Raw genomic sequence first — 25,277 nt, 5'->3', positions numbered from 1 at the left:
GAACATTCTGGAAAGCAATTTGAAATTCTGCAAATAAAGTGACTAAAATATCATACTCTTTGATTTGGAGACTCTATTGCTACGCATGTACCCTAAGGAGATTGCTGACAAAAACAAAGGTGCTATATACACCAAAATATTTATGGTATATAGACCACTTTTTTGTGGTACTGGAAGCAGAGTAGACACCCATTGATAGGGGAACGGCTAAACTATAACCCTTGAATGTAAAGGAATAGACTGCATTTTAAGAAAAGATGATTAATCGTGAGGAATACAAATACATACAAATAGTTGCATGAACTGGGGCAAAATAGAAACAGTCAAAATTGAACGTCACAAAATTATATAGAGCAAGCTTAGCCTTAAAGAAGAAACAGGAGAGATCTTCTTCCTCAACTTTGAAGAGGTACATATACCATCAGATTTTTCCAATCTGTTGATTGATTTTGCTATATTACTTTTTATCTTTTTCCTCTCTTAGTTATTGGGATCATTTTCTCGGAGGGATAGTGTGGATGATGTAAAAACAAAAAGTAGCAAAAATCCATGTTAACAAAGAAAGATAAATGAATAAAGTGTCTAGCCAATTAAAGATTGGGGATCATCAAGCAAAAATTAGATGACTATTTGTTACTTATCGTGTAGACTAAACACTCATTCCAATACAAATTGGATAAGATGGCTTCTGAGGTCTCATCCAACCATGACATTTTGATCTAAGGGACCGTCATAATGTTATTAGAATCGCAGGACTTAGAGCAGAAAGGGATCTTAGATCATCTATATTAATCTCTCCTTTATTTTCTTTTTTTTACAGATGAGGAAACTCATCTGTACAGAGGAGTGAATCACCTTGGTCCAGGTCACAAAGACTAGCAAGATGCAAGGCTAATATTCAAAACCAGATCGCTTTGACTTCAAATCCAACATACTTTTCCACTCTACCTCCTTTGCTGCTTGTTGATATCATTATTCTGTTTATACCACTTTCCTCTAATTAATAAATTTAGGAAAAAGGAAGTTCTGCTTGTAAACAGATGTTTCTTCTGAAATGTGATCTCTGCAGCATGGAATGGGAAACACGAGAATAAGATGGAGAAGCTGGACAAAATAATTTTATCTAATGTTTTTTGAATTTTAAAATTAGAAATGTCCATATAAATATGTAAATGCTAAAATATATTCTGAAGCAGAATATGATTTCTGATTATCTAACAATCTAGACTATTTAGTATCTTTTGAGGGACAATGTTAGTTTTACATTATATATTATTTTAAGATTAAAAACTAAGATAATGAAATATCTCTAATATATTTTTCCATTGATATCCTAGGATCTAGTCAGGAGGCATTCCTCAGAAATAAGTTTAATCCCTTAATTGTCCAGATAGGGACTGAGGCTCTTCCATTCAAAAAATTAGATCTCTACCATCTATTCTACCTACCTCAAAGAATCCTCATAAACCATCAAATGAGATAATGTGAAAAGTTTCTGACCTGCACAAATTTTAACAAGATTGAAATATATTCAATAAATGTGACAAACTTTTTGATTCAGGAGAGAACACAGAATAAATTATCACAATGTTATTAAAACATATGATATTTGATCATTTGTATTTATTGATAGCTTGTAAATTTATACCAATATAGTTAACTCCCCCTTCAAAATCCCCAATGTAGTATGTTAGAATCTATTTAATAGGCTTACTGTTCAGATAAGGTGAGACACTATGGAAATACTTTGAAAAGCTGAAAGCACTATAAACATGAAAGAGAAATGTTATAGAGAAAAGAGTCTTGGACTGATTTACTAATTATGTATGTTTGGGCAAGTTAACTTTTCTAAGCCTCAGTTTCTTCATGCATACAATGGAAATAATGTTATATGAACTATGCCTCATAGAGTTACTACGGGGACTAGACTAAGCACTTTGTAAATCCTCAAGAGCCATATAAATATAAACTATTACTACTGGGTTACTTGAAACGTTTCTTTTTTCACTTGGAAGGTTTCTTCAATTGACATTTCTACTTCCATATAATTTTATTTCTTATTTTGATAGAGAACATTTTTATTTCTTTTCTTTTTTTAACAATATCACAAGAAATTCAGAAATGGATTTCATTGAAGAATGAAGGGAATTTTCCTTTACTTTCAGACAAGGCCATTTTTATTTAGACAGAGATAGTAGAAAGAAACTTTTATCTTTGTGTGTCAGCTTTTAAAAATGCATTTGATAATCTTTCATTAGGGGCTGAAAAAAATTAGTTTTTTCAAGAACTGAATGGATGATTTCATCTTTAATGTTCATTTTCACCACAGATTAATGTCATCATGGGTGATTTTTCATCATTTAAGTCAGAGAAGTGTGGTCAAGATTTATGCTTAATGCACAATGTTATATGACACTACATATCAGTAACACTTTAAAATAATGTATCTGGATCATTTTCGAGATGTAAGTCTTCACAGGTAAGTCAGCTATATTTGGCTGCTCTTTATCTTAGCTAACACATTTGAAAGCACTGCTGAAACATCCTATGGCCCAGTGGGCCAATTAGGTAAGAAAATTGAGTGTGTGGCAACAAGGCCACTGCCTCCAGCTTCATTAGATCATATTAATAACTCTCCAACCCCTAATCACTAGACTCAGCTTCTACCTAGTGAACCATAACAGGCCTTCAGAAAGAGAAATATCAGAGCTCTCCCTAAAGACTATGGATCGCCAGACCTGTTTTTTCCATGAGGTCACTTTCTTAGATCCCACCTTGTGTATTAGATTAGACATCTTCCCTTTCCACAAAAAAATTCCAAGTATGGATACCTTTCACTTCCTGGACTCCTGGGAAACATGAGGTATATATTTACGGAAATTAAAAAAAAAAAAACAAACACCTACAGAAAAATTTAATCACCCACAGAAATTAGTGATATATTTCCCTTTCTGAACACTGGAATCAGTTTGGAAAATTCAAGAAAGCATCCATACTCATCATTTTGGTGATTTTTCCTACATTAACTAGAACTCGATTAAAATGTGTGTTATAGGATTTGAAAATAGGCCATTTATAAACCAGCAAATCCAATAGCTATACTGCCCATTCTGAAGCTGTCTTAACAGCTATTCTCAGGAAAAGGAAGTTGGTTTCAAGGTAAAAATATAGGGCCACTTTCTTAGGAAGCTTCCATTAAAAATTTTCAGATGCAAACAATGAGTAGAGCTTTCTTATTGGCCTGAACATCCTCTCAAACGCTTCTTCTTTTCATCTTTTTCTACTACATGAGGGTTTCTGATTGGTAAGAAATTATTCCAGCAAAAGCTTCTCCCCACTTCAGTGTAGGAAGGTCACAGTGGAGAAAAAGTGTTGGTGGCAGATAACGTAAAGAGAAATAACGTCAGACATGGCTGGCCAGTGTGTTGGCTTGCTTTGCTGAAGCAGACTTCTTTGATATAAGTGAGGGTTCTATCGCCCAATGGTGGAGGCAGGGCTGGGGGTGAGAACTGTGAGGGTATACTGCTGTAACAAAAACATCAGTAAGTTTGGTGACATCAGACTTCCGAAACTCTTACCAGACTCTATTGCCTTGACATCTCTCAATAGCACAACGCTGGAAAAGTATCTGTACTGGAAAGTATCAGCGCAGTGCCAAAAAGGAGATGTTGCATATGTACTAAACAATTGCTTCTGTGCCCAGTTGAGATGCAAGGTCTCTTTCCCATGAGTGTGTCATCTGGATTGGTTCAAGACAGTCCTGGAAGGATTTATGTGATTTAGAGTTTCTTTGAGATGGAATATGGCTCTCAGATGTAGTTAGTCAGTCAATAAATATTTATTAAGCTTCTACTATGTGCCAGGCATTGTACCAAGTGCTAGAGACACAAATATGAAAAAAGATAGTCTTTGCCCCCAAGGGGCTTACAACGTAATGGGGGGAGATATTGCACAAAAGAAAGCTGAAAAGTTGGTGAAGGGCATTGAGGGATCAGTGGGGAAGGTATCTGACTCCAGGGACTGGTGGGAAAGTCAGAGAAGTCCCAAAGTAGTTCAGCCAGGAGAGAAATGAGAAACAATCTGGTTTGGTGTATTCCATGACAGCTAAGAGCCTCTTACAAAAAACTGGCTAAGTCACACTATTCTAGACCTTTCAAGGAGCCTGTGTCAAGGAAAAGGGTGGCCTTACTAGTCTGTGCTGTTATATCAATTCACAATAAAATATCTCCCCATATGTTTTAAGAGTAAATAGATTTTTTAAAGATTTGAATAATTTAGTAGCAAAGTTCCAAATTCCCTACTTCTTACTGCACAGGAACTTACTGTACAGTAACAGATGTTCTGAGGTTTAGAACATGTAGTTGAATAAAACAGAATCCACTAAACATCCTATTTGCCAAGAGTAGAAGGAAGAATGCTTGACGACCATTCAGGATAGCTATTTCTTACCCAGTATGAAGAAAAATGGGCAGCTAGGTGGTAAGGTGGATAGAGCACCCAGCTTAGAATCAGGAAGACTCATCTTCCTGAGTTCAAATCTGACCTCAGACACTTACTGTGTGATCCTGGGCAAGTCACTTAACCCTGTTTGTCTCAGTTTCCTCATCTGTAAAATGAGCTGGAGAAGGAAATGGCAAAAGACTTCGGTATCTTTGCCAAGAAAAGCCCTAAGGGGGTGAAGAAGAGTCAGACTCCACTAAACAACAACAACGAAGATAAATAATGTGTTTATTTGTTACAAAAGAATTGTGTTCTAGTTCTGCTAACTCTTGAGTTAATGAACACTTGACAAAATAACAGAATTAACTCACTTCAAGGCAATATCCAGTCTTGATTCTAGAATACTGACAAAAAGTCAGTAAACATTTATTAAGCACTTATTATGTGCCAGCCACTGTGCTAAACTCTAGGGATACAAAGAAAGGCCCCAAACCAAATAATAGATAACCTGGCCCCCTCCTAGGGGTTTCTAAGCTTCTTAGACCTTACTCATTCCAATGAACTCTTCAATCTAGTGACAATGGACTCCCTGTTGTCCCCCTCACACAAGACAATGCATCTCCAGTCTCTGAACACATTCCAGTGCAGAAGACAACATGTAATCAACTATGTACAATCAAGATATACACAGGATAAATTGGAGAGTCTCAGAAGGAAGGCACTAAGATTAAGGAAGGGTGAGAAAGGCTTCTCGTAGAAGGTAAGAATGTAGCTGAGGCTCGCAGGAAGCCATCGAAATAGGAAACAGAGGTGAGGGGAAGAGAAGAATTCCAAGCATGGGAAACAGACAGTCAGTGAAAAGAACCAGAATAGGGAGATAGAGTGTTGTGTCTGATGATCAACAAGTGTCACTGGAGTAGGTGGGTGGGGAGTAAGGTAGAAGAGGGCTTAAGAGATAGGAAGGGGATAGATTATGAGAGACTTTGAATGTCAAATAGAAGATTTTTTATTTCATCCAACAGTAGACTATTGGTGTAGAATGAAGCATCTTCTGTCAGACATGGTCAATATGCCAATTTATTTTTGCTTAATTGTATTTCTTTGTTACAAAGGAGGGTTCTGTGGTATGGGGAGGGGGGAAGGAAGAAGGAAAGGGGTTATGGGGAAGTGACACTGATGGAAAAAAGCATCAATAAAACATTAAAAATAAAGCAACTGAATCAAAGAAAATGCAATGGCAGTTGGAAGGATCCAATTTCACTACTGGGTTGCAAAATGTGATTCTATTTTAAATACTAGAAAAAGGTTTTACATTTGGTTATAGGGTAAGATCATTAAAATTTTTTTACCTAGAGCTTAAAGGCAGAAAATTACACTGGTTCAAGGTCCATAGGGTGCTATAGTTATGGGCCAATGCCAAAAAAGCTTTCAAGTGGTAGAAAGTGGGCATTTTTACTCTTGGCAGTTAGAAAGTTTTAGACTTTATGAGGATGTCAGACCTACACTAGTTCCTTACTTAGGCAATGATATGGAGGTATTGTTTCTTTTAGATCTTGGACTTCAGTTGAAGAGGACTAGCTATCTATAAGTGATAAATGTTCTTCACCCAACTCCCCATATTAAAAAAAATGTTTAAAAAATCCTTGTAATTAATTTTTATTTTGTCAACCTGTTTAAATTTCTGCTTCTGTAGCCTTAACTAATATTCTCAAACAAAAGGCAATAAGTTAAATATAAAATAACCATAATAGAAATTAGGATATCAATGAGATGGAGAGGCAAAAAATGTTACAAGATTGAAAATGGGAAAAATCACTCCCAGCTTTGAATGGAAGAGGAAGATTAAAGACAGCTTTGTTAAGAAGTAGTACCTGAGTTGGGCCTTAAAGAATAAACAATATTTCAACAGAGATTGATGGGGGTGTCAGGGATAAGGGTAATGGTGGTGGGGGTGGGAAATATGGTAATAGGAATTCTGGGTAAATGAAACAGTATGAATTCAGATACAAAAAAGAGTAAGAAGAATTTGAGGATTCATGAAGAGTCCTTGTAGTCACCTTGAATATCAGGTAAAGGATTCCATATTGCATTTAAGAGCTGACAGAGAGGCTATGGGGGGTTTTGAGCAGGGAAATGATAACTGGACCTGTGCATTAAGAATGTTACTCTAACATGGTTGCACAGGAAATAATGGAATCCGGAGACCCTAGAGAAGTTGGAAGGCTACTATGTAGTAGTAATGGTAGTAGCAGTAGTAGTAGTGGTAGTAGTAGTAGTAGTAGTAGTAGCAGTAGTAGTAGAAGTAGTAGCAGCAGCAGCATTAGTAGGCGACTAAACAGTTTGTTAACTGGCTGGATATAAATGGTGAGAGAGTGAGGAGTTTAAGATGATTCCAAGGTTTTGAGCTTGGATGATATGAATAAGGAGGGGCGGTGTAGTACCGTGGAAAGAGAACCGGCTTTGATGTCTGGAGGACCCGGGTTTACGTTCTGCCTGTGATACATACTGGTTGCCTGGTCCTGGGCAAGTTATTAAATCTCTAATTGTACTGAGCAACTCTCTAAGTGTGTAACCTCCAGAGTGGGTGTTGACCTGCATTACTAGAGGAAATTTGATCACTAGGAATCAGTTAAACTAGTGAAATCACAGGTCCACACCATCCTCATCCCCCGCCCTGTCCCCACCAATAAAAAGTACTGTACAAGACAAAAAAGGACTTAAGACAATCTGCTAGTCCCTAGTCTTCCAGAACCACCTTCTTAATATACAATAACGTGTGGAAAATGTTACAAGATCCATTATTAACTACTTGTAAACATTTAGTGCTCAAAATAGATTTAAAACTATGAGTTCTTCACTTAGAACACATACATCAGGAGGCCTATTTTGCTGCTTCAGTTTGATTAGAGCAAAGCTCAAAAATCTTTTAAAGACAGTGTTTTGCTATACGTAGTAGATTAGCCTTAAAAATGTCCACCATAGTCACATTTATCCAGTTATTGAAGACAGTAATCTCAATGTTTATTTGACTAAAGCTGCAATATTATTACAGAAAATAACCTTACAAATTCGAAAGTGACAAAGACCAAACTTTTTTTTTTTTTAGTATCCCATTCTTTATGTCTTCTTAGTGTCATATTCTTTATTCTTAGCAATACACATGAAATTATAATGTCAACTTTATCAGCTGAAGAAGGCTTAAACTTAGCAGGTCGCATTAATGCAGCATAATGACCAAGTATAAATGAACTTCAATAAGAGACCATAAAAAAAAGGATATAGCAGGAAGAGTGTCAGCCTGTTCAAAATAAATACAAATAGTGGCAGAAAATTAGGCTAAAAACTCATTCATTGAAGTCAACTAATATGTATGAAGAACAGTGCACTGAGTGTTGTGTTTAATGTTAGGAAAGAAGTTTAGATAAGACTTGGCCTTACAGGGGTGGGGAACTTGCCACCTCAAGGTTACATGTGGCCCTTTAGGTCCTCAAATGCGGCTCTTTGAATCCAAACTTCACAGAACAAATCCCTGAATAAAAGGACTCGACTCTAGAAGAATAAAATAGTAACAGGTATTTTATCATTCACACCTTACAGAGCAGTTGTTTTTGTAGTTCCCTAATTGTGTGTGTGTGTGGTAGCAGGACTCAAGAAAGGCTTCATAGAAGAGGTAGTAGGTGAGTTGGGCCTTAAAGGATAATTAAGAATGCAACAGGTAAAGAGGGGGAAGGAAGGCCTTTTAGACACTGGGATCAGCCTGAGGAAAACCATAGAGACATTAGAGCTAAGGACATGTTCAGGGGCAGAGAACTGTCTAATTTGGCTGAGGCATAGAGTCCATGGAAGGATAAGGAAGAGCCCATATTTATCGAGCATTTAAAGCCCACCCCCACATCTCCAACATTGTGAAGATTAAATGAGATATCTGTAAAAGTACTTAGCACAGTGGCTGGCGCATAGTAGGCATTTAGTAAATGCTTGGACTGACACCTTAGTGATTGTCTATCGAGCAGGTCTTCATCTAGGGTTCGTTAATTAAAAAAAAAATCTTTCAGAATTGCATTTTGATATAGTTTTCTTTATAATCCTATATATTTTATGCATTTTAAAAAACATACTTCTGATCAGGAACCTACAGACTTCCGCAGACTACCAAAGGGGTTCACAACACAAAAAAGGATTAGGAACCCTGGATCTACTTTAATTTTCCCATTTTGGAGATGAACAAACCAAGGGCTAGAGTTGAGCTAACACATATCCAGGGCTTTGCATATATGTGTGTATATATATATATATATATATATATATATATATATACACACACACACACACACACGTAGCTTAAAGCACTACATAAGTACTAGCTATTACTATCAAAATGACTTGTCTAAGGTAGTATTTATTGGGCCATGTAAACCTAAGTCCTTTAACACTAACCTGCCCTGCTGGGTTATTGTGGGGATAAAATAAAAGATTGTTTGTAAAAGTGTTTAGCATAGTGTCTGTGCACATAGTAGGTACAACATAAATGCTTATTCCCTCCCTCTTCTCTTGCCTCTATACTACCAATCCGATGTAATAAACATTTATTGAATTGAATTGAAGACAGAGCAACCAGATTGTAGAGGGCCCTGAATGCCAAGCAAAAGAATTCGAAATTTACTTGAGGCAATAAGGAACTACTGAAGATCCCAGAGCAGGAGTGATACAATCAGAGCTATGTGTAATCAAGATTATTCTGGCAGCAATACGAAGGGGAGATTTCGAAGGGAGAATGAGGAAGTAGAAAGACCTGTTAGAAGGCTATTTTAGGAACAGTTCAAGTACTAAGAGTCTTTATTTTCTTTTTAATTTTTTCAATTAATAAGAATTCATTTTTTTCTCCCTCTTATCCTCCCATTTGAAAGTAAAGAAAGACAAAAATCTAACAAAATACATAGTTAAGCAAAACAAATCCTCACATTGGCCATATCCAAAAATATGTCTTATTCTACAAAGTCAGTCTCTCACTTCTCTATCAGATGAGGGGTAGCATGCACCATCATCAATCTTCTAGAACTGTGGTTGGTCATTGCATTGGTCAGAGTTCTTAAGTCCTTTAAAATTATTTGTCTTTATAATATTATTGTTGTATAAATTATTCTGCTGGTTCTGCTCACTTCACTCTGTAGCAGTGTATCTTTGTAGGTTTCTCTGAAACCATCCTCTTTTCTATTTCTTATAGCAGAATTGTATTCCTTTATATTCACTACCATAATTTGTTCAGTCATTCCCCAACTGATGGGCACCTCTATTAGTATCTAGTTCTTTGCTACTACAAAAAGAGCTGCTATAAATAATTAAGGACTCTTAATTAAGGTAGAGATAGTGGGACCTAAAAGGAGGGAACAGGTCATCAGGGTTTCAGAAGTGGAATCAACTGGTTAGGAGAGATATGGGACATGAAAGAACCAAAGATAATCTCAGGGTTTCAAATATAAGAACTGGGTGAATGTGATCCCAGACAGAAACAGTGAAGAGTGAAGGAAAAACAGGACAGGGTTTAAGGAGAAAGATAATCAGCTTGGGCTACTCTGTTGAGTTTGAGATAGTGGTAGGACCAACCAGATGGAGATAACTTGTATGCAGTAGGAGACATCAGAATTGGAGATAAAGATTGGGGAGTAATCTCCATGGTAGTTGTAGTGAATATGACTGGCAAAGGAAGGGTATACAGAAAGTCAAGAAGTGGAATAAGGACAGAAATTTGGGAAATGTTCTCATTAAGAGGTCATTAGGAAATCATGGCATAAGAGAAAGAAACAGGTAAGTCAGAGGAGAATCAGGAAAGTGAGGTGTTTCTGAAACCAAGGAGGAAAGAATATCCAAGAGGAAAGGAAGCAGGCTGTGTCAGAGGTTGAAGGGAGTTCAAGGATGCTGAGTTCTGATTTCTTGACCGGGAGGTTATAGGCGACTTTGGCAGTCTCAGTAGGGTGGTAAGGTAGATGTCTGATTGCAACAAATTGAATGAAGAATTGACAGTGAGGAAGGTGGAGGCAGCTCCACCAAGAACTTTAGAAGTGGTAGAAAAAAAAAAGATGCACTGATATCTGTATGGGGTAGAAGGATCAAGTGAAAGCTCTATTATGACTGGAGAGATCTGTGTATGTTTATAGGCAAATGAGAAGAAACTCAGGAGCAAGAGGGGATGACTGCTAGATCAAGGTCCAAGAGGAGGCAGGAATGAATGGGATCAAGGGAAGAAGGTAGAAGGATTAATTTTAGTGAAAAGTAGCAATATCTCTTCTGTGACTGGAGGGAAGGAGTGAGTCAACTACCATTTATAAAGTACCTACTATGTGTCAGGCAGATATTAAAAAGTTAAAAAAAAAAAAGCAAGAACAAAAATAACAACAAAAAAAAGTCCCTGCTCTCAAGCAGCTCATGGTCTAATGGTGGAGAGAACACGCAAGCAGCTATATAAAATGAGCTATTTACAGGATAAATTGGGGCAGTCTAAGAGGGAAGGCACTAAGATTAAGGAGGACTGTGAAAGGCTTCTTGCAGAAAATGCAATATTAGCTGAGATTTGAAGGAATCCAGGGAAGCCAGGAAGCAGAGATGAATGAAGGAGGGAGAACATTCCAGGATTGTGGGAGGAACAGCCACCAAGCTGGGAGATAGAGTGTTGTGTGAGGAACAACAAGGGCAGTGTCATGGAAGGGGGTGATATGGTAAGACCTACACCTTAGGAAGATCAATTTGACAGCAGAGTAGACAATAGATTGGAGTGGGGAAGAGATCTGAGGCAGAGAAATCAACCAGTAGGCAATTTCAATGGTCCAGCTGTGAGGTGATGAAGACCTGCACTATGGAGGAGGCAGTGTCAGAACAGAGAAGGGGGGTGTATTTGAGAAATATTTCAAAGATAGAAATGACAGGTCTTGGAAACTGATTGGAGGGGATGAGGGTGGGGTTGAGACTGAGAAATCAAGGGTGACACCTAGGTGCAAGCCTGGACGACTAAGAGAATCATGGTACCCTCAACAGCAATAGATGATGAGGTTTAGATTGTGGGATCCCCCTTGAATCCCACCCTGAATCTTCCTTCTTGATCTGGCTTTTCATGCCCAAATAGTCTAGCCTAGCCTAGCCACCTCTGGATTGCCTTCTGGCTGTTTCACACCCTAGACCCTGATCAAAATATCTATACCCTAGCTCTGTTACCCCAGCTCTCTTATTGTCTGTCATCTTCAGGTAGCTTTCAGTTATTTCCCAACCTGGAGTCTGACCTCACTCCAGTCACCCCAGTCCTCCCTAAACCCCTCCTCTATTCATCCCAGACTACTCAAGACCACCTCTCAATCCCTCCCATAATCCTTCTGTACATAAGTTTCATCTTGCCTCCATGAAGGCGCTCAGTAGATTGAATCTGGCCTGCTTGTGAAAACAAGTGTCACAAATGGTGAGATTTCTTAAGACTACCTATTATGATGAAACTTTAATAAACTTTGTTTTTCTTTGGCTGGGAAGGCTTGAGTCGAATTCATTTGGCAGGACCAGGTGTGTTGATATTTTGGGGTCTTAGGCACCCCTAAAAACCTATGGTTCCCTACCTCATCTTTTTTCTTAAACCTCCTCATAGAGAAGCAAGAAAATGAGGAGATTTTCAGGTTTGGGGTGGGGTCAGAGTTCAGTTTTCCCTTTGTAACATCTCTCGAATATGTCCCCTTCTCTCCTCTGACACTGTTAACACCCTGGTGCACACCCTCATCATTTAATGCTTGGATTATTGCAATGGTCTGCTGGTTACTCTCCCTACCTCAAGTGGCTTCCCAAGCCAGCCCAACCTCTACTTTTATGATGATTACATCTTCTGGTTTTTTTTCTATTTGTCTGATAGTTTCTTCTCATTGATGGCACCTTCATCCCCCTAATTACCCAGGTTTAAAATCCAAGTTATCTTAAAGACTCTCCCTTGCTTCCTACTCTGATATTCAACCAGCTGCCAAGTCCTATTGATTTTAACCTTTTTACATCCAGAATCTACCTTCTTCTCTCCACTCCCATTGTCAATTCTTATTGTTCAGGTTTTTACCACCATTTCCTGAATTATCAAAATAACTTCCTATCTGGTCTCTCTTCTTTCCATTCTATCCTTCATAAGTGAAGCTATCTAGAATAAAATAACCTTCTCAATACACAGACATCTCCTGCTTAAAAACCTCTCTCTTGCCTATTGGATAAAATAGCAATTCCTTAGCTTGGATTTCAAGGCCCTCCACAATCTGGTTTCAGCCTTCTTTTTCATGTCTCATTTCACATTATTCCTCTTCATGCAGTCTGTGTGCCCTGGGTAAATAGGACTACTCAGTGTGCCAAAAATAATCGAGGGCATTCTGAAATAGCAAACAAAATTGTGTTTTTTTTTTTGTTTGCTCTCTTCTCTTTTCTCATTTCTATCTTTCAGAAGATTTCTCCTCTTTCCTGAGGATGCAGTGGAAAGAGTGATGGACTTGAGTTAGAATCCTGACTCTGCTACTTACTAGCAGAGTAAACTTTGATAAATCACTTACCATTAAGAGGCCTTCCAGATCTAGGTCTATCCACAATCCTATCATGGCATTTCCTTCATGAAATCTTCACTTAAGTACCCACTTGAAAATGTTCTTTTGGTTTATCTAATAGCTCTTGGCTTCCTTCAAGTCTCAGATAAAATCTCACCTTTTGGCAAGAAGTCTTTCCCAGTTCCCCTTAATGCCAATGCTTCCCTCTGAGATTATCTCCAATTTATCTCGTATTGCTTATACACTGTTGTTTGCATGCTGTCTCCCTCATTAGATGGAGAGTTCCTTGAGGAGCTATTTGCCTTTATATCTCCAGTATTTAGCACAATGCCTGGCAAATAGTAGATATTAATAAATGCTTATTGACTCAATCTCAAATATCCTAGAGAACACTGTCTGGATCTCTACTTTATCCTTCTTATATTTTACCTTGTATCATACCTGGGTATATCATATTCTTCCTAAAAGATTGCAATCTCCTAGAGGGTAGGGGGTATGTCATTTTTCATCTTGGTACGTTAGCACCTAATGGTGCCTTGTATATAGCTGTCATTTAATAAATGGGAGGAAGTATAATTTAGATTAAATAACCATGATCTGCAGCCATGGAACAAAAAGGGAGAAGACAGATGGTGAGGGTATAGGCTTGCAGGTTGGGTATGGCAAAAGGTTGGGCGTGGAGGAAACTAGGAATCTAGGCGGGTAGTCAGTTAATGAACACCTATTAAGCACCTACAATAAGTCAGGGACAGTGGTAAGAGATGCAAGTATAAAAAAGGAAAGACAATTACTGCCCTCGAGGAACTTACAATTCAATGGGGGAAGACACCTTACAAAAGGAAGCTGAAAAGGGCGGGGAAGAAAAAGTGGGGAGGGGATGGATGTGATAAAGAGCAGCCAAGTGGGAAATGGAAGAGTTGGCTGGTCTGGGGGACCTTCTTAAATGCTGGCTCTGGAATGCGGTTGTTGTTGTGTTTGTCCTTTTTCAAAGAGGACCGTGACATCAGGGAAATGATGACATGACTTGCAGTTGGCTTGGATTTGAATGAGGGAGGGCTGTGCAAGGTCACCAGCCTCACTTTCTTCTCCAGAGCCATCTAGATCCAGTGACCAGATATTCATCAAGATGACTGGAGATGACCTAGGATGCAATGGGAGACCCTGGCCCTGTTAGGCTCAGGCCTTTTCATGTACTCATTTAGAGTGAGGTAACACCCATTCAGTGAATAGGCTTCTTTAAGAAATGAGTCAAGGGAACCTCTAATCATAGAGGCCCCAAGGGCAGAGGGTGCGGATGGGACAGGAATATCAGGGCTGAATGTTGGCGAGATGAAGATGTCCTCAGGCATGATGAAGTCCAAAGTACTACAGCCAAAGTGGGAAATGAAGTAACTAGGGAAGCATTAAGGAGGCAAACTAAGGGGTTGCTATGGAGGTAAGTGAAGCCAGAATGGGGAGATCACCTGAATCAAGGAATCCATAATAATAGCTGGCCTTTATGTATCGCTTTAGTTTTGTAAAGTACTTTACATATATTCTCTTATTCAGGCCTCATAATAACCTTAGGAGGTAAATATTATTTTTGTTGTTCAGTTGTTTCAGTTGTGTTTGATTTTTCCTGACCCCATTTGGGGTTTTCTTGGCCAGGAAAATGGAGCGGTTTGCCATTTCCTTCTCTAACTTATTTTACAGATGAGGAGATAGGGTTAAGTGATTTGGCTCAGGTTCACACAGCTAGTAATTGTCTAAGGCTGGATTTGAACTCAGGTCTTCCTGACTACAGACTGGTTGCTTTATCCATTTTTCCACGTAGCTGCCCTAGTAGATACTATTAGGATCCCCATATTAGAGATGAGGTTATAGTTGAAGAGGAGAATTGTAAAGTTCTGAACCTCAGGGGTGGTATATGTCTGAGAGATGATGAAATGTAAGAGAGGCAAATCATAGGAGGCTTATGACAGAAAGGAGGGGTGGGAGGAGGCAAATGAGTACAATGCCGTAGAGGGCAGGAATTAGCAGAGTGGCCACCTACACTCTACTCCTCAATCTGCCCAAAGCTGTCTGTCCTATGGAGAGGTTGGATGTGACTCAGAGCAAAAAAGAGAAGGGAAGCTTCTTTCTCCTCTACCCCTTTAGGGCAGGTAAGGAGGGCAGAGAGTAATGGGTGGATATGGACTCAAGTTTATGCCGTTCTATTCCTTTGAATAACTGTCTGTAAGAGAGAGTGAGTACATGTATCAATGTGCAACTGAGCACATTTAAAAACAAACTGTGAAAGGACAAAAATGTACAACCATGAACATGAAAAAGAGAGGCAGTGTAGTCTCAGAGTCCTGAAGACCTGGGGTGTGCGTTCTGCCTCTGACACATACTGGTTGTGTAGCTCTGGGCAAGTTTTCTACCTCTCAGGGTGCCAGGCAACTAAGACTGTAAGTTTCATAACAGGTGTTAACCAGCATTGATACAGAGAGTTTCCTCATCAGAAATTCCTTGTACATACATGAAACTATGATGAGCGTAGAATTTCAAAGTTCTAAATCTCAAAAGTCACTCTAAAGAATGGTACATTAAAAAAAAATTATATATCCATTATAAAATTGTTAACAAAGACACTGGACAGTGTTTTACTCATTCTGTAAAGATTATGCTCAGTAATAATATAAGCCTAGAAACCACCCAGGTTGTAGCCATACCTTTCTTCTAAACACTTATATTCTTGCATTAAGCTTAGCAAAAACTGCCTTTAACCCCATTTAAATAACAGCTATGTTAAAAAAATTAAAAAGAAGAATTTTTAATAGAGAATGCGTAACGTGAAGAATTCAACTCTGTGCTTCAGCAGTAATGAAAACTGAAGGATAAAAAAAAGAAAATCAACTGAAGCACATCCCAGACACTTTTAAAATGCAAAGTATTGAAAGGAAACAGTGCTATCCACACAAGGTTTACACACAAAGAAAATACATGAGAATTATTCCAGAAATGATTATTAAGAGAAGCATTTGTGAAGAACTAGTGAACTCAAAAGAGTACAAAATCACTGTCCTTTCATCTGTTAAAGCTAGTCTCCAGTTCCTGTTACCTGTTAGGTAGTTTCAGGCTTCCAAATGAATGAGGCCCGTTTCAGGAAAAGAGTACTTTCCTGTAAACTCCCTTGATTTTTATTTCATGACACACCTTTTCAAAACAATAGACAAGGCAGGCACGAACACCTAACCAAACAATATGTATGTTCGAAGTGGCTTCAGGTTTTACGTCCTTCCGGTAGTTACTTTTAACCCAATAACTAAGAATATTAAACACTTAAAAGTAGTAACTTATGATTAACTATGAAGTTTAACATTTAAAAAAATGAATAGTAGCATAAAACTAAAGACATTCCTATTCCTTATTTTCATTAAGTCATGCTGAGTAGCACAATATTTCAAGGTACTGAATTAGTTTGTAGTTTATGTTTTATGTCCAAGGGTGTAAATGTGAAAGGAACTTCTGTACTTGTTGTCTCCTAACTGCAATAACTTCTGGTATAAATGTAGAAAAACCTCCAATGAGGAACATTTTTCAAATATTGGTTAAAATGTTACATAGTAATATAAAATATCAATTAAGAATACTGCAGGTTAATATTAAATATTTGTTACTAAAATATTACATATTAGCATCAAACATTGGCCATTAAAAATATCATGTGTTAATATTAAATTTTGGCTACTTAAAAAAATTCCTTACTCAATAGCGATTTAATGAATAGCACACTAAACTTGGAAGTAGAAGATATAGGTTCTAATGTCGTGTAACATTTTGGGTTATTCAGTAGCTCTGTAGCTGTTTTTCCTCTTGCCAAACAGATAGTACTTGTTCCTTATAAACTTCACAAAAAGTTATAGAAATGAATGCAGCATTATCTATAAGGTATTATGAAGATAGAAGCCAGGATACCTGGGTTCCAGGATTTATTGACTTTGTTCCAAACTATGTCCTTTCCAGTTCTAAATCATGAAAAGAACTTGGAAGTCTATTCAGCCTTCTGTACCTCAGTTTCCTCAGCTTTCAAATGAGGGGGTTGAAAATTTTTTTAAAAAAGTTGAATGTCTTTGTAAAAAGGAAAAAAAAAAGGTCTTTCTGCTTGATACTGAATTAACTAGTAAATTCCCAAAAGTTATGATTAAAATAACTCTTTTGTAATAAAATTAAGGATGTTTCTCCTAAAAAACAACCCAAATCTTTCCAATATTAAACAAATTTGATTCTAAAAGTCTATATTGCTTTTAGATACTGAAGTATTTGGGCACCCATTCTACAAAAACCTTGAGAACTAGGGGAAGGCCTCCAACACAGGTGGGCCCTGTGTGGAGAATCTTCTATAAAGAACGTGGACAAAAGTTACAAAGGATGGGCAGCCATGGATGGGATGTATCACTGGAGTGATATCCACATTGAGGAAATCATACATTCATTGAAGCAAAATTATTATTTTCATCTTAATGCTCCTAACAGAAGGCTGCCCTTTCAGGCTTTTTCATGATTCACAGCCAGGAACCTACCTAGCTTTTCTTCTGATTTATTTAGGGCCAATAGAGATATGGAAGCAGGGCTATTGACACAAGTAACCTCTCTCTGTAGCTTCCCTCTTTTCCTTTTACAGTCACCATGGGGCCCTCGAATGGGGGTGCCTAGGAGTGGTAAGTCCTCTTTTATCTTATGACCCAAATCCCTTTGAGTAAACCTGATGAAGGCACATATTTTTGGGGAAAACTAACTAGCTTTAAAAAAAAGAGAGAGGAATGTCAAATATTTTTTTTAGCCAGAGTAATAAGCACTGCTAGTAATAGGGGAAGGAAGGTAGAGGCAATTTGAAACTTCAAATAAATAACTTGCACCTGTATATTACAGTACTTCATGTGTTCCATGATTAATGGAAATTGGGCATTGCCTTTCACTTAACAAATCACAGAATAAGCTGCAAGGGAGAAAAAGAATCATAATAAGAAAATAATATGCCTGTTTACCCTCATTTGGGTTATAAGATAGCAAAAAAGAATCTTTAACTTAAAAAATATAACCTACATAGGTAGGTGCAAAAAATGCAGTGAAAAGATTTAAAGGTATGAATATGACACAAAATGATGATGTCTTCATAAATTACCATAATGCAGCTAGTAGTTTACTGAGTTTTTACATTAGTTAGGAGGAAGAAGTTAAATAACAAGCTGTTATTTAACAGGTAAAAGTTTGTTCCTTTAAAGTTTTCTATAGTAGGAATAATTGGTAGTTTTTCTCCTTCACTGTCATCTTATACCCATTTAAATGCCTGCATCTGCACAGCAAAAATTTGGAAAGGAAAATGACATTCCCCTGCTCTTGGTCAAATTCCTTAGTGTATGGGAGGGAACAGCATTAAAAACGGAGGCTAGATGATGTCACACCTAGGGATTATCAAAGACTTCCTCAACATCTAACTTCCAGGAAGGTTATATAGCTCTGTCTAATTATATGCTACTTCACCCTCAAGCTTTGTTTCCTATAAGTGTCACAAAGGTAAGTATATTCATCAGGAAACCATGCCATACAACAAGTGTGTGAGGGCAAATTCAGGATATGGTACAGAATTTAACTCATTAAACTCCCTTAAGCATTTGACCTGGCAAAATACTTGCATTTATTTCTAACAATACACTTCATTAACATTTTGGTGTTTATTAGTTTTCATTTGTTTAAAGTATTATCAGGCAAATTCCCCTGAGAGTGAATAAACAGTAAAGTGTATTGGTTTAGTGCTAGACTTGAAGACCTTGCTTCAAATCTTTCCTCTGAAACATATCTATGGCCCTAGTCTGGGCAGCTAGATGACACAGTGGATAGATTGAGGGACCTAGAGGCAGGAAGACTCATTTTCCTGAGTTCAAATCTAGCTTCAGGCACTAGCTGTGTGACTTTGGGTAAGTCACTTAAACTCTGTTTGCCTCAGTTTCCTCATCTGTAAAATGAACTGGAGAAGCAAATGGCAAACCACTCCAGTATCTTTACCAAGAAAACTCCAAAATGGGGTCACAAAGAGTCAGACATGACTTTAACGAGTCAACAACAAAATGGCCATAGTCAAGTCATTTTGTTTCCTAATCTGTAAAAAGAGGGAATTGGGAGAGACAGCCTTTAAGCCTCCTTCTAACCTATTTGTGAAAATGTCATCTTAAATATTTGCACAGTCATATTAAAAAAAAAACAACAAATAAATATTTAAAGATATCTGATAGCTAGACAAACAAAGAAGGGTAATTTTAATCTTCGTCTTCTTCTACAGCATTCGTTCCTTTAAAGTTAAAGAAATTAAAACCCATTTCTGCAAACCACATACTCTTCTCTGGAGCTGGCCTTTGTAAATGCACCTGGATATGCTGTGTTTTGCATAATAAAGATACTGTAGCTTGGCAGGTAATGCAAAGAACCCAGAAAACACTTAAAAAGAATTATAATTAAGCACTCCTACTGATGCTAGGCCATACGAATTTTCATTTCAATAGGGTTTAGCTTCTGATTTATAGGGAATACAGGGGATGAGTAATGGAGGTTCTCAAGGCTTCCAATCTGTACATGCAAAGAAGGTGAGGGACAGTCATGGTTTAATACAACCATGCATGATCAGCTTTAGTTTTATATTGCACAGATGATATTGTTTTGGTTTTTGACATGGTAAATTCAGACCCCCCCAATCCCAATCACTAGATAAAAATGAAGAACCAAAATATTGAGGAACAAAATGACTGAAATTCACCATTACCAAATGTTTCCTGAGCTTAAATATGTACAAGGTCCTAGAGAGATACAGCTCAATATAAAGGGACTGCATTGCATAGAGTCCTGGGCTAGGAGTAAGAAAGACCCCAGTTTAACCCTCTCACATGCTAGTTGTGTGACTCTTAATCTCTGCCTCAGTTACCTCAATTGTTAAATGGGAATAATGCTGGTACTTACTTCACAGGATTATTGTAAGAATCTAATGAAATACTATTTGTAAAATGTTTAGCATAGAGTCTGGCACATAGTAAACACTACACAAGTGTTTATTCTTTCCTTCCTTTCCTGTACCCTCAGGGAGGTTTACAACCCTTAAAAAAAAAGTGCTTAAAGCAGGATTTGAACTCAGATCTTCCTGACTTCAGGCCCAGTGCCATCTAGATGTCATTTTATGACTATGACAGAATGTCATAGAATGAGGGCATGCCAAATTTTAAAATATACTTAGTTGATATCTTTTGTTTTTTATATCACCTGGATTTCCCTGTGAATGAATAAAAAAAATCCCAATTATTAAGCGCTTCCTAGGAGCAAAGCACAGGGGATACAACATATCCCTTACCTTCCCAGAGGGCTATTCCTTATAAGAAAGAATAAAAAAATAGAGTGGAAAAAACCCAATACATAGAAAAAGTTTGACATATGTAGATTCATATTCATACTCCCCACCCCCCTCTGAACTTGTATATGGAGGGTAGCGTGTGAAGACTTTTCCTTCTTGACAATCAGTCATAAACAGGGCTGAATGGCAACTATTCCCTGCCTCCAGAAGGACAGGCATTTATTTCATAGAATCATAAAATCACAGGACTGAAAGCTGGAAGGAACTTTAGAGGTCACCTAATCTAAATCATTTTATAGATGAGGCAACTTATGCCCAAAGTGGTTAAGTGACTTGCCTAGGATGACACAAAGTGTTTAGGGTGGTATTTGAACCCAAGAGCTTTCTGATGCCAAGTTCAGCACTCTATCCACTATAACAAATGTATATGGCAGATAGTCACACCCATGTTCACATATCTATAGATTCATTGATATATTGACCTAACAAAGTATTTTTTCAATTTAAGTATAAAATATTAACATTCCAGTCTCTGGAAATTTAAAAACCTGCCAACTATGAAATGGAACATAACTATAAAGGAAGCAATCTGGTCAAGGTTAATGGGCCCCAAAGCATGACCTTGTTAAATCCATCAGCCATAGGTATTTGTCTCACACACACACACACAGTGTTTTTCTCAAGCAAGTCCTTTCATTTGATACCAACAATAGCTCAGTTAGGGACAGTGCTGTACAGAATCAATGTGTGCTAAAGGTATGTCAAAAAAAAATGAAACAATTTAAAATTAAGATAGGTACATTTTGTGCACACATATGAAAAAGCAGTTTAGTCTTTGGGATCCATGGGGTTAAATTATGGAACCATTTTTAGTCTCTCACATTACCCCAGGAAAAGGACTAAAGGTTCTACTCATTTTGAGAATACAGTTAGGCAACACAAACTAAGTTTTGGGGTCAAAAAAAAAGTTACATAGGCCTCAAAAAAAAGTTTCGGTAAGTCATATGACTTACATAAGTCTGAGTCTAATAGATACTAAAAAGTCGTTATATTTATACCCTGAACTAAAACAAAAGTTGCTTTGCAGTTATAAATAATTAAGTATATGTCTTATTTCAAAAGGAATTAATTTACAAATACTTAAACTTAAAAGTAATTACTGAATAGATCACTAATCATGTCAAAAATGTTCATACAAATGTAAAGTACATTATTGAATATTTAAAAATCCTAAGGATCCAAATGTTAGTCATGAGCAAAAAAGGAACATCCACTTTATTAAAACCTTGAGTTTTTGTTGACTCAAAATGTTTCACAATCATAATCGGCGTATATCAAAGACCAGTCTAACATGAGAGAAGGTATAAAAAGAAAAGGGTGTTTCAAGATCCACTGAAAAGTAGCCTAACTGCTACTTTAGTAAAATCCAACAAGATGAGTGTACTACAATAAAGCCTTTTCAGCTGCAGGAACTACAAATGAGCTATTGCTCACCTGGCAATTCTTAATTAAATGGGGAGTTTCTCTTTTCACATTCTTGCGAGTATTATTTTCTTAAGACTAGACACTGAATGCCTTTTTCGGCTTCTGAAAAACATGTAATAGTAATACCACTGCGACCTTTCTGTGTTTTAACTATAATTTTGGATGTGGTTTGATGAAAAAATGGGAAAATTTTCAAGGGAAGCTCCTTTTTCCAAGGTTTAAGTTTCTTACAGCAAATTCATTATTATTATTTTTAAAAAAAGACTGGCTTTATGTCCTTATAAATGTTTATGTAGAAAAAAAGAATCTTGCTGGAAAGCGCCATCCCTGCCTTGATCAATATTTGCCTCTTGGGACGATAAATCTGGCTATTTACCTCAATCCAAGTCAACCTCTGACTACTCCGACTAATGTAAGGGAGTTTGATTCTCTTGGATCGCTTCCCTCAAGTAGTAGATGTGGGAGAAATTTCTGCCACAAAACCCAGCCGTGGGGATGAAAGACAAGAGTTTTTCCTAGCAGAGCCTCCAGGAGATAGGTAAAGGCTGTTTTTCTTCACCGCCCAACAACTCCCCCTACCCCTTCCCCATTCCTTCGCTTTCAATCCCTATTACCCCCAGTCCAGACTCCAGAGGACAAACAACTCCGGGCTGGGAGGAACTGTTTCCGTTCTTCCTCACTAACCAGGAGCACAAAAGGTGGTCTTGCATCAATCTCCAAATCCCAGGACGATTCCCCGCCTTCTCCCCCGCCTCCCCCAATCTCCCCAGCAAACTCTTCTAGGCATCCCTAGAGTGCTCCAGGGTCTCTCTTCGATCCTCTACAAGAGCCCCCCGACAGTTCCCTCCTACCACTCTAGCCCCTTCCCCGGCCACTGCGGGTCCCCCAGTCCCTTACTCGGTAGGTGTTTTCGGTGAGCTTGCTCACTTCCTCCGGACCCCGAGACATGGTGCCGGTGTCTCCGCAACTCAGCCGGGAGTCTCAGTGCCTGCCTCTGGGACAGAGAGGAGGAAGGAGGAGGTGCCCTCCCCTGGTCCGGGGCCACGCCGCTCTCCCGAGGAGCTGGAGCTGAGGCCGAGGGCGCGGGGACGCTCCCGTCTCCCGGGGACGGGTGCCTCCGGGAGGCGAGCCTCGAGCCGGGGACCTGGTGAGGGTGCGGGAGAGGAGGAGGAGGAGCGAGGCTGGGTCCGTGCTGTCCGCCGCCGGCCCCAGAGCGCCCCTCCCTCCCGCCGAAGCCCCCAGCGAAACTGTCAAAACTTGGGGAGCTGCAGCTGCAGCCGCCGCCGCCAGCAGCCGGGGGGGAGGAGGAGAAGGAGGAGGAGCAGGAGCTGGAGCAGGACTGGGAGGAGGTGGGGTGGGGGGTGGGGGGAGCACCGGGGAGGGCGGAGCAGCCTGACGCGGCAGCCCGAGCGAAGGAGGGGCGGGGCGGGGCCGGGCCTGGCCCTACCTGCGCGGGGGTTGGGGCTGTGCCGAGCCCGGCCCGGGCGCCTCAGGCCCGGGAGGGGTGGCGGGCTCCGGGAGGTACCGGGTGCGCTCTGCTGGGCGCAGGGCGCCCTCTCCCGGGGCCTGCACCCCGACCCCCCCCGGCACCGGCCCGGGCTCCCCCCATTCCTTCGGCCTCAGGACCCTCGGGATCCCGAGGAGCACCTGGGGCAGGACGGCGGAGCGGAGGGACCTCGGAGGGGGGGAGCGAAGGCGGCTGGCTCGTCCCTCTTTTCCCGCTCCAACTCTGTCTGGAGGGAAGTAACTTGGAACCTGGCGGTGCCAGGGTCTCTCCAAGTTTGCCAAACTGCGGCATGCGCTTTCTTCAGACTCCTGCCCTGGGAGAGCCATTCTAGGGGGACTGAGCACGTCTTTTATTTTTTATTTTTTGGGTGGTGGTGGTGGGGAGTGTTGCACAGGCATCTTGAGTTCCTCTCATAGGGGTTCGATGTTGCTTGTTCAGAGGGTGCTGACTCACCCTTCCAACTCCCTACTACTCACTCTTCTAGCTGAAAACCCAAACGCATAGAGGGTCCGTGGAAGCCAAGATTAGGAATGTGTCTTTATTACATGCCGAAGCTATAAAGGAAAAGGTTTAAAAACTATGAATGCAATGAGGTATGACAATGTCAACCAGAGAGCGAGGCTCTTGACCAGATAATTGAACACGCGTGTTTTTGTTTTGTGTTTTTGGCTCCTGTAACTCCGGAAGACCGTGAACTAAGGCAGAGAAGGACTGTGATCTGCGTGGGTGGAGGTGTACCTGCACTAATGACATCACTTTTTCTCTTTGGAGTGGCTGTGTGGTACATTGGAAAGACCTGGGTGCAGAGTCAGAGGACCTGGGCTCAACCTTCAGCTCCTCCATTTATGACTTGTGTGACAATAGGCAATATTTTTTTTTATTTCTGGGCCTCAGTTTCCTTATCTGTAAAATGAAGAGGTTAGATTAGACGGTCTCTAAGGTTCCTATGATCTTTGAAGTGAACTTGTGATGAGACACCCTCACTAGGTATATTTCTGTTATTTTCAGTACTTATGTGTGTGTGGGGGGAGAAGGGGAGGTATGCCCTTAACAGCTACAGATGAAGTTAGACTCAATATTTTTCTGTTTGGTGACCAGATGAAGAAATTGAATACAGTAGGATTAAGGGTGGTGAGCCTTTTCTCGTCTTTTTCTAATGGTAAAATTGAAGGGAGAGGCATTTGTGAACAACATAACCTTGGCTTTAGATTTGGATAGAAATGTTTGGAGGTGGAGCGAAGAAGTAAGGGGAGGGATGGGATAAACAGCCGTTGTATTATGTTACAGTTGGAGCTGGCAAGTGCTTAACCTAGGGCAGGTAGGTACTCAGTCATTCAATAAATCTGTGCCACGTTCTGTTTTAAGCCGTGGGGTTAAAAAAGAGGCCCTTGTCCCTAAGGAACTCAGAATCTCTTGGGGGAGACAACACGTAGAAACGAGCTATATACAAGATAAATAGGAAATAAGGAAGGGAAGACACTAGAATTAAAAGGGATCGGCAAAGGCGTCTGGTAGAAGTTGGAATATTAACTGGGGTAAAGGAAGTCAGGAAACTCAGTAGGCAGCAGTAAGGAAGAAGAGCGGTTCAGACATAAACAGCCAGAGAAAATGCCTAAAATTGGGAGATTGTTAGTGGAACAGCTAGGAGGCCAGTGTTACCGGACTGAAGAGTAACTGGGGAGTAAGGTGTAAAAAGGCTGGAAAGTAGGAGGGGGCTAGGTTCTAAAGGGACTTTGAATGCCACAGGATTTTGTATTTGGTCTTGCAGGCCATAGGAGATACTACTCTTCCTTTCCCCTCTTCCCAATTAACAAAACAAACAAAAACCAATTTAAATAAAAATAGAACATTTAAAAGGAAGGAAGACAAAGAATGGTAGGAGCTCTTATTGGAGAGATTTCTTCCCAAGTTTTTTTTTTTTAATATAGCTAGCATTGAAATT

At 39.3% G+C, this 25,277-nt stretch overlaps 1 protein-coding gene across 1 annotated transcript in view; it reads right to left on the bottom strand.

Annotated features, from left to right (window-relative positions):
- BAIAP2L1 (BAR/IMD domain containing adaptor protein 2 like 1) overlaps window positions 1-23,128 on the bottom strand; it is a 131,750-nt gene extending 108,622 nt beyond the window's left edge. The window contains exon 1 of the mRNA XM_036741397.1: window positions 22,726-23,128. Within this exon, the coding sequence (XP_036597292.1) occupies window positions 22,726-22,776 (51 nt within the window). The 5' untranslated portion in view covers window positions 22,777-23,128. The remainder of the gene's footprint in view (window positions 1-22,725) is intronic.
- Window positions 23,129-25,277: the final 2,149 nt, after the last annotated feature.

Source organism: Trichosurus vulpecula, chromosome 1, assembly GCF_011100635.1.
Source record: "Trichosurus vulpecula isolate mTriVul1 chromosome 1, mTriVul1.pri, whole genome shotgun sequence".
Lineage (NCBI taxonomy): Eukaryota > Metazoa > Chordata > Mammalia > Diprotodontia > Phalangeridae > Trichosurus > Trichosurus vulpecula.
The sequence above is the reverse complement of the archived record's forward strand: the minus strand, read 5'-3'. Positions and strand labels throughout refer to the sequence as shown.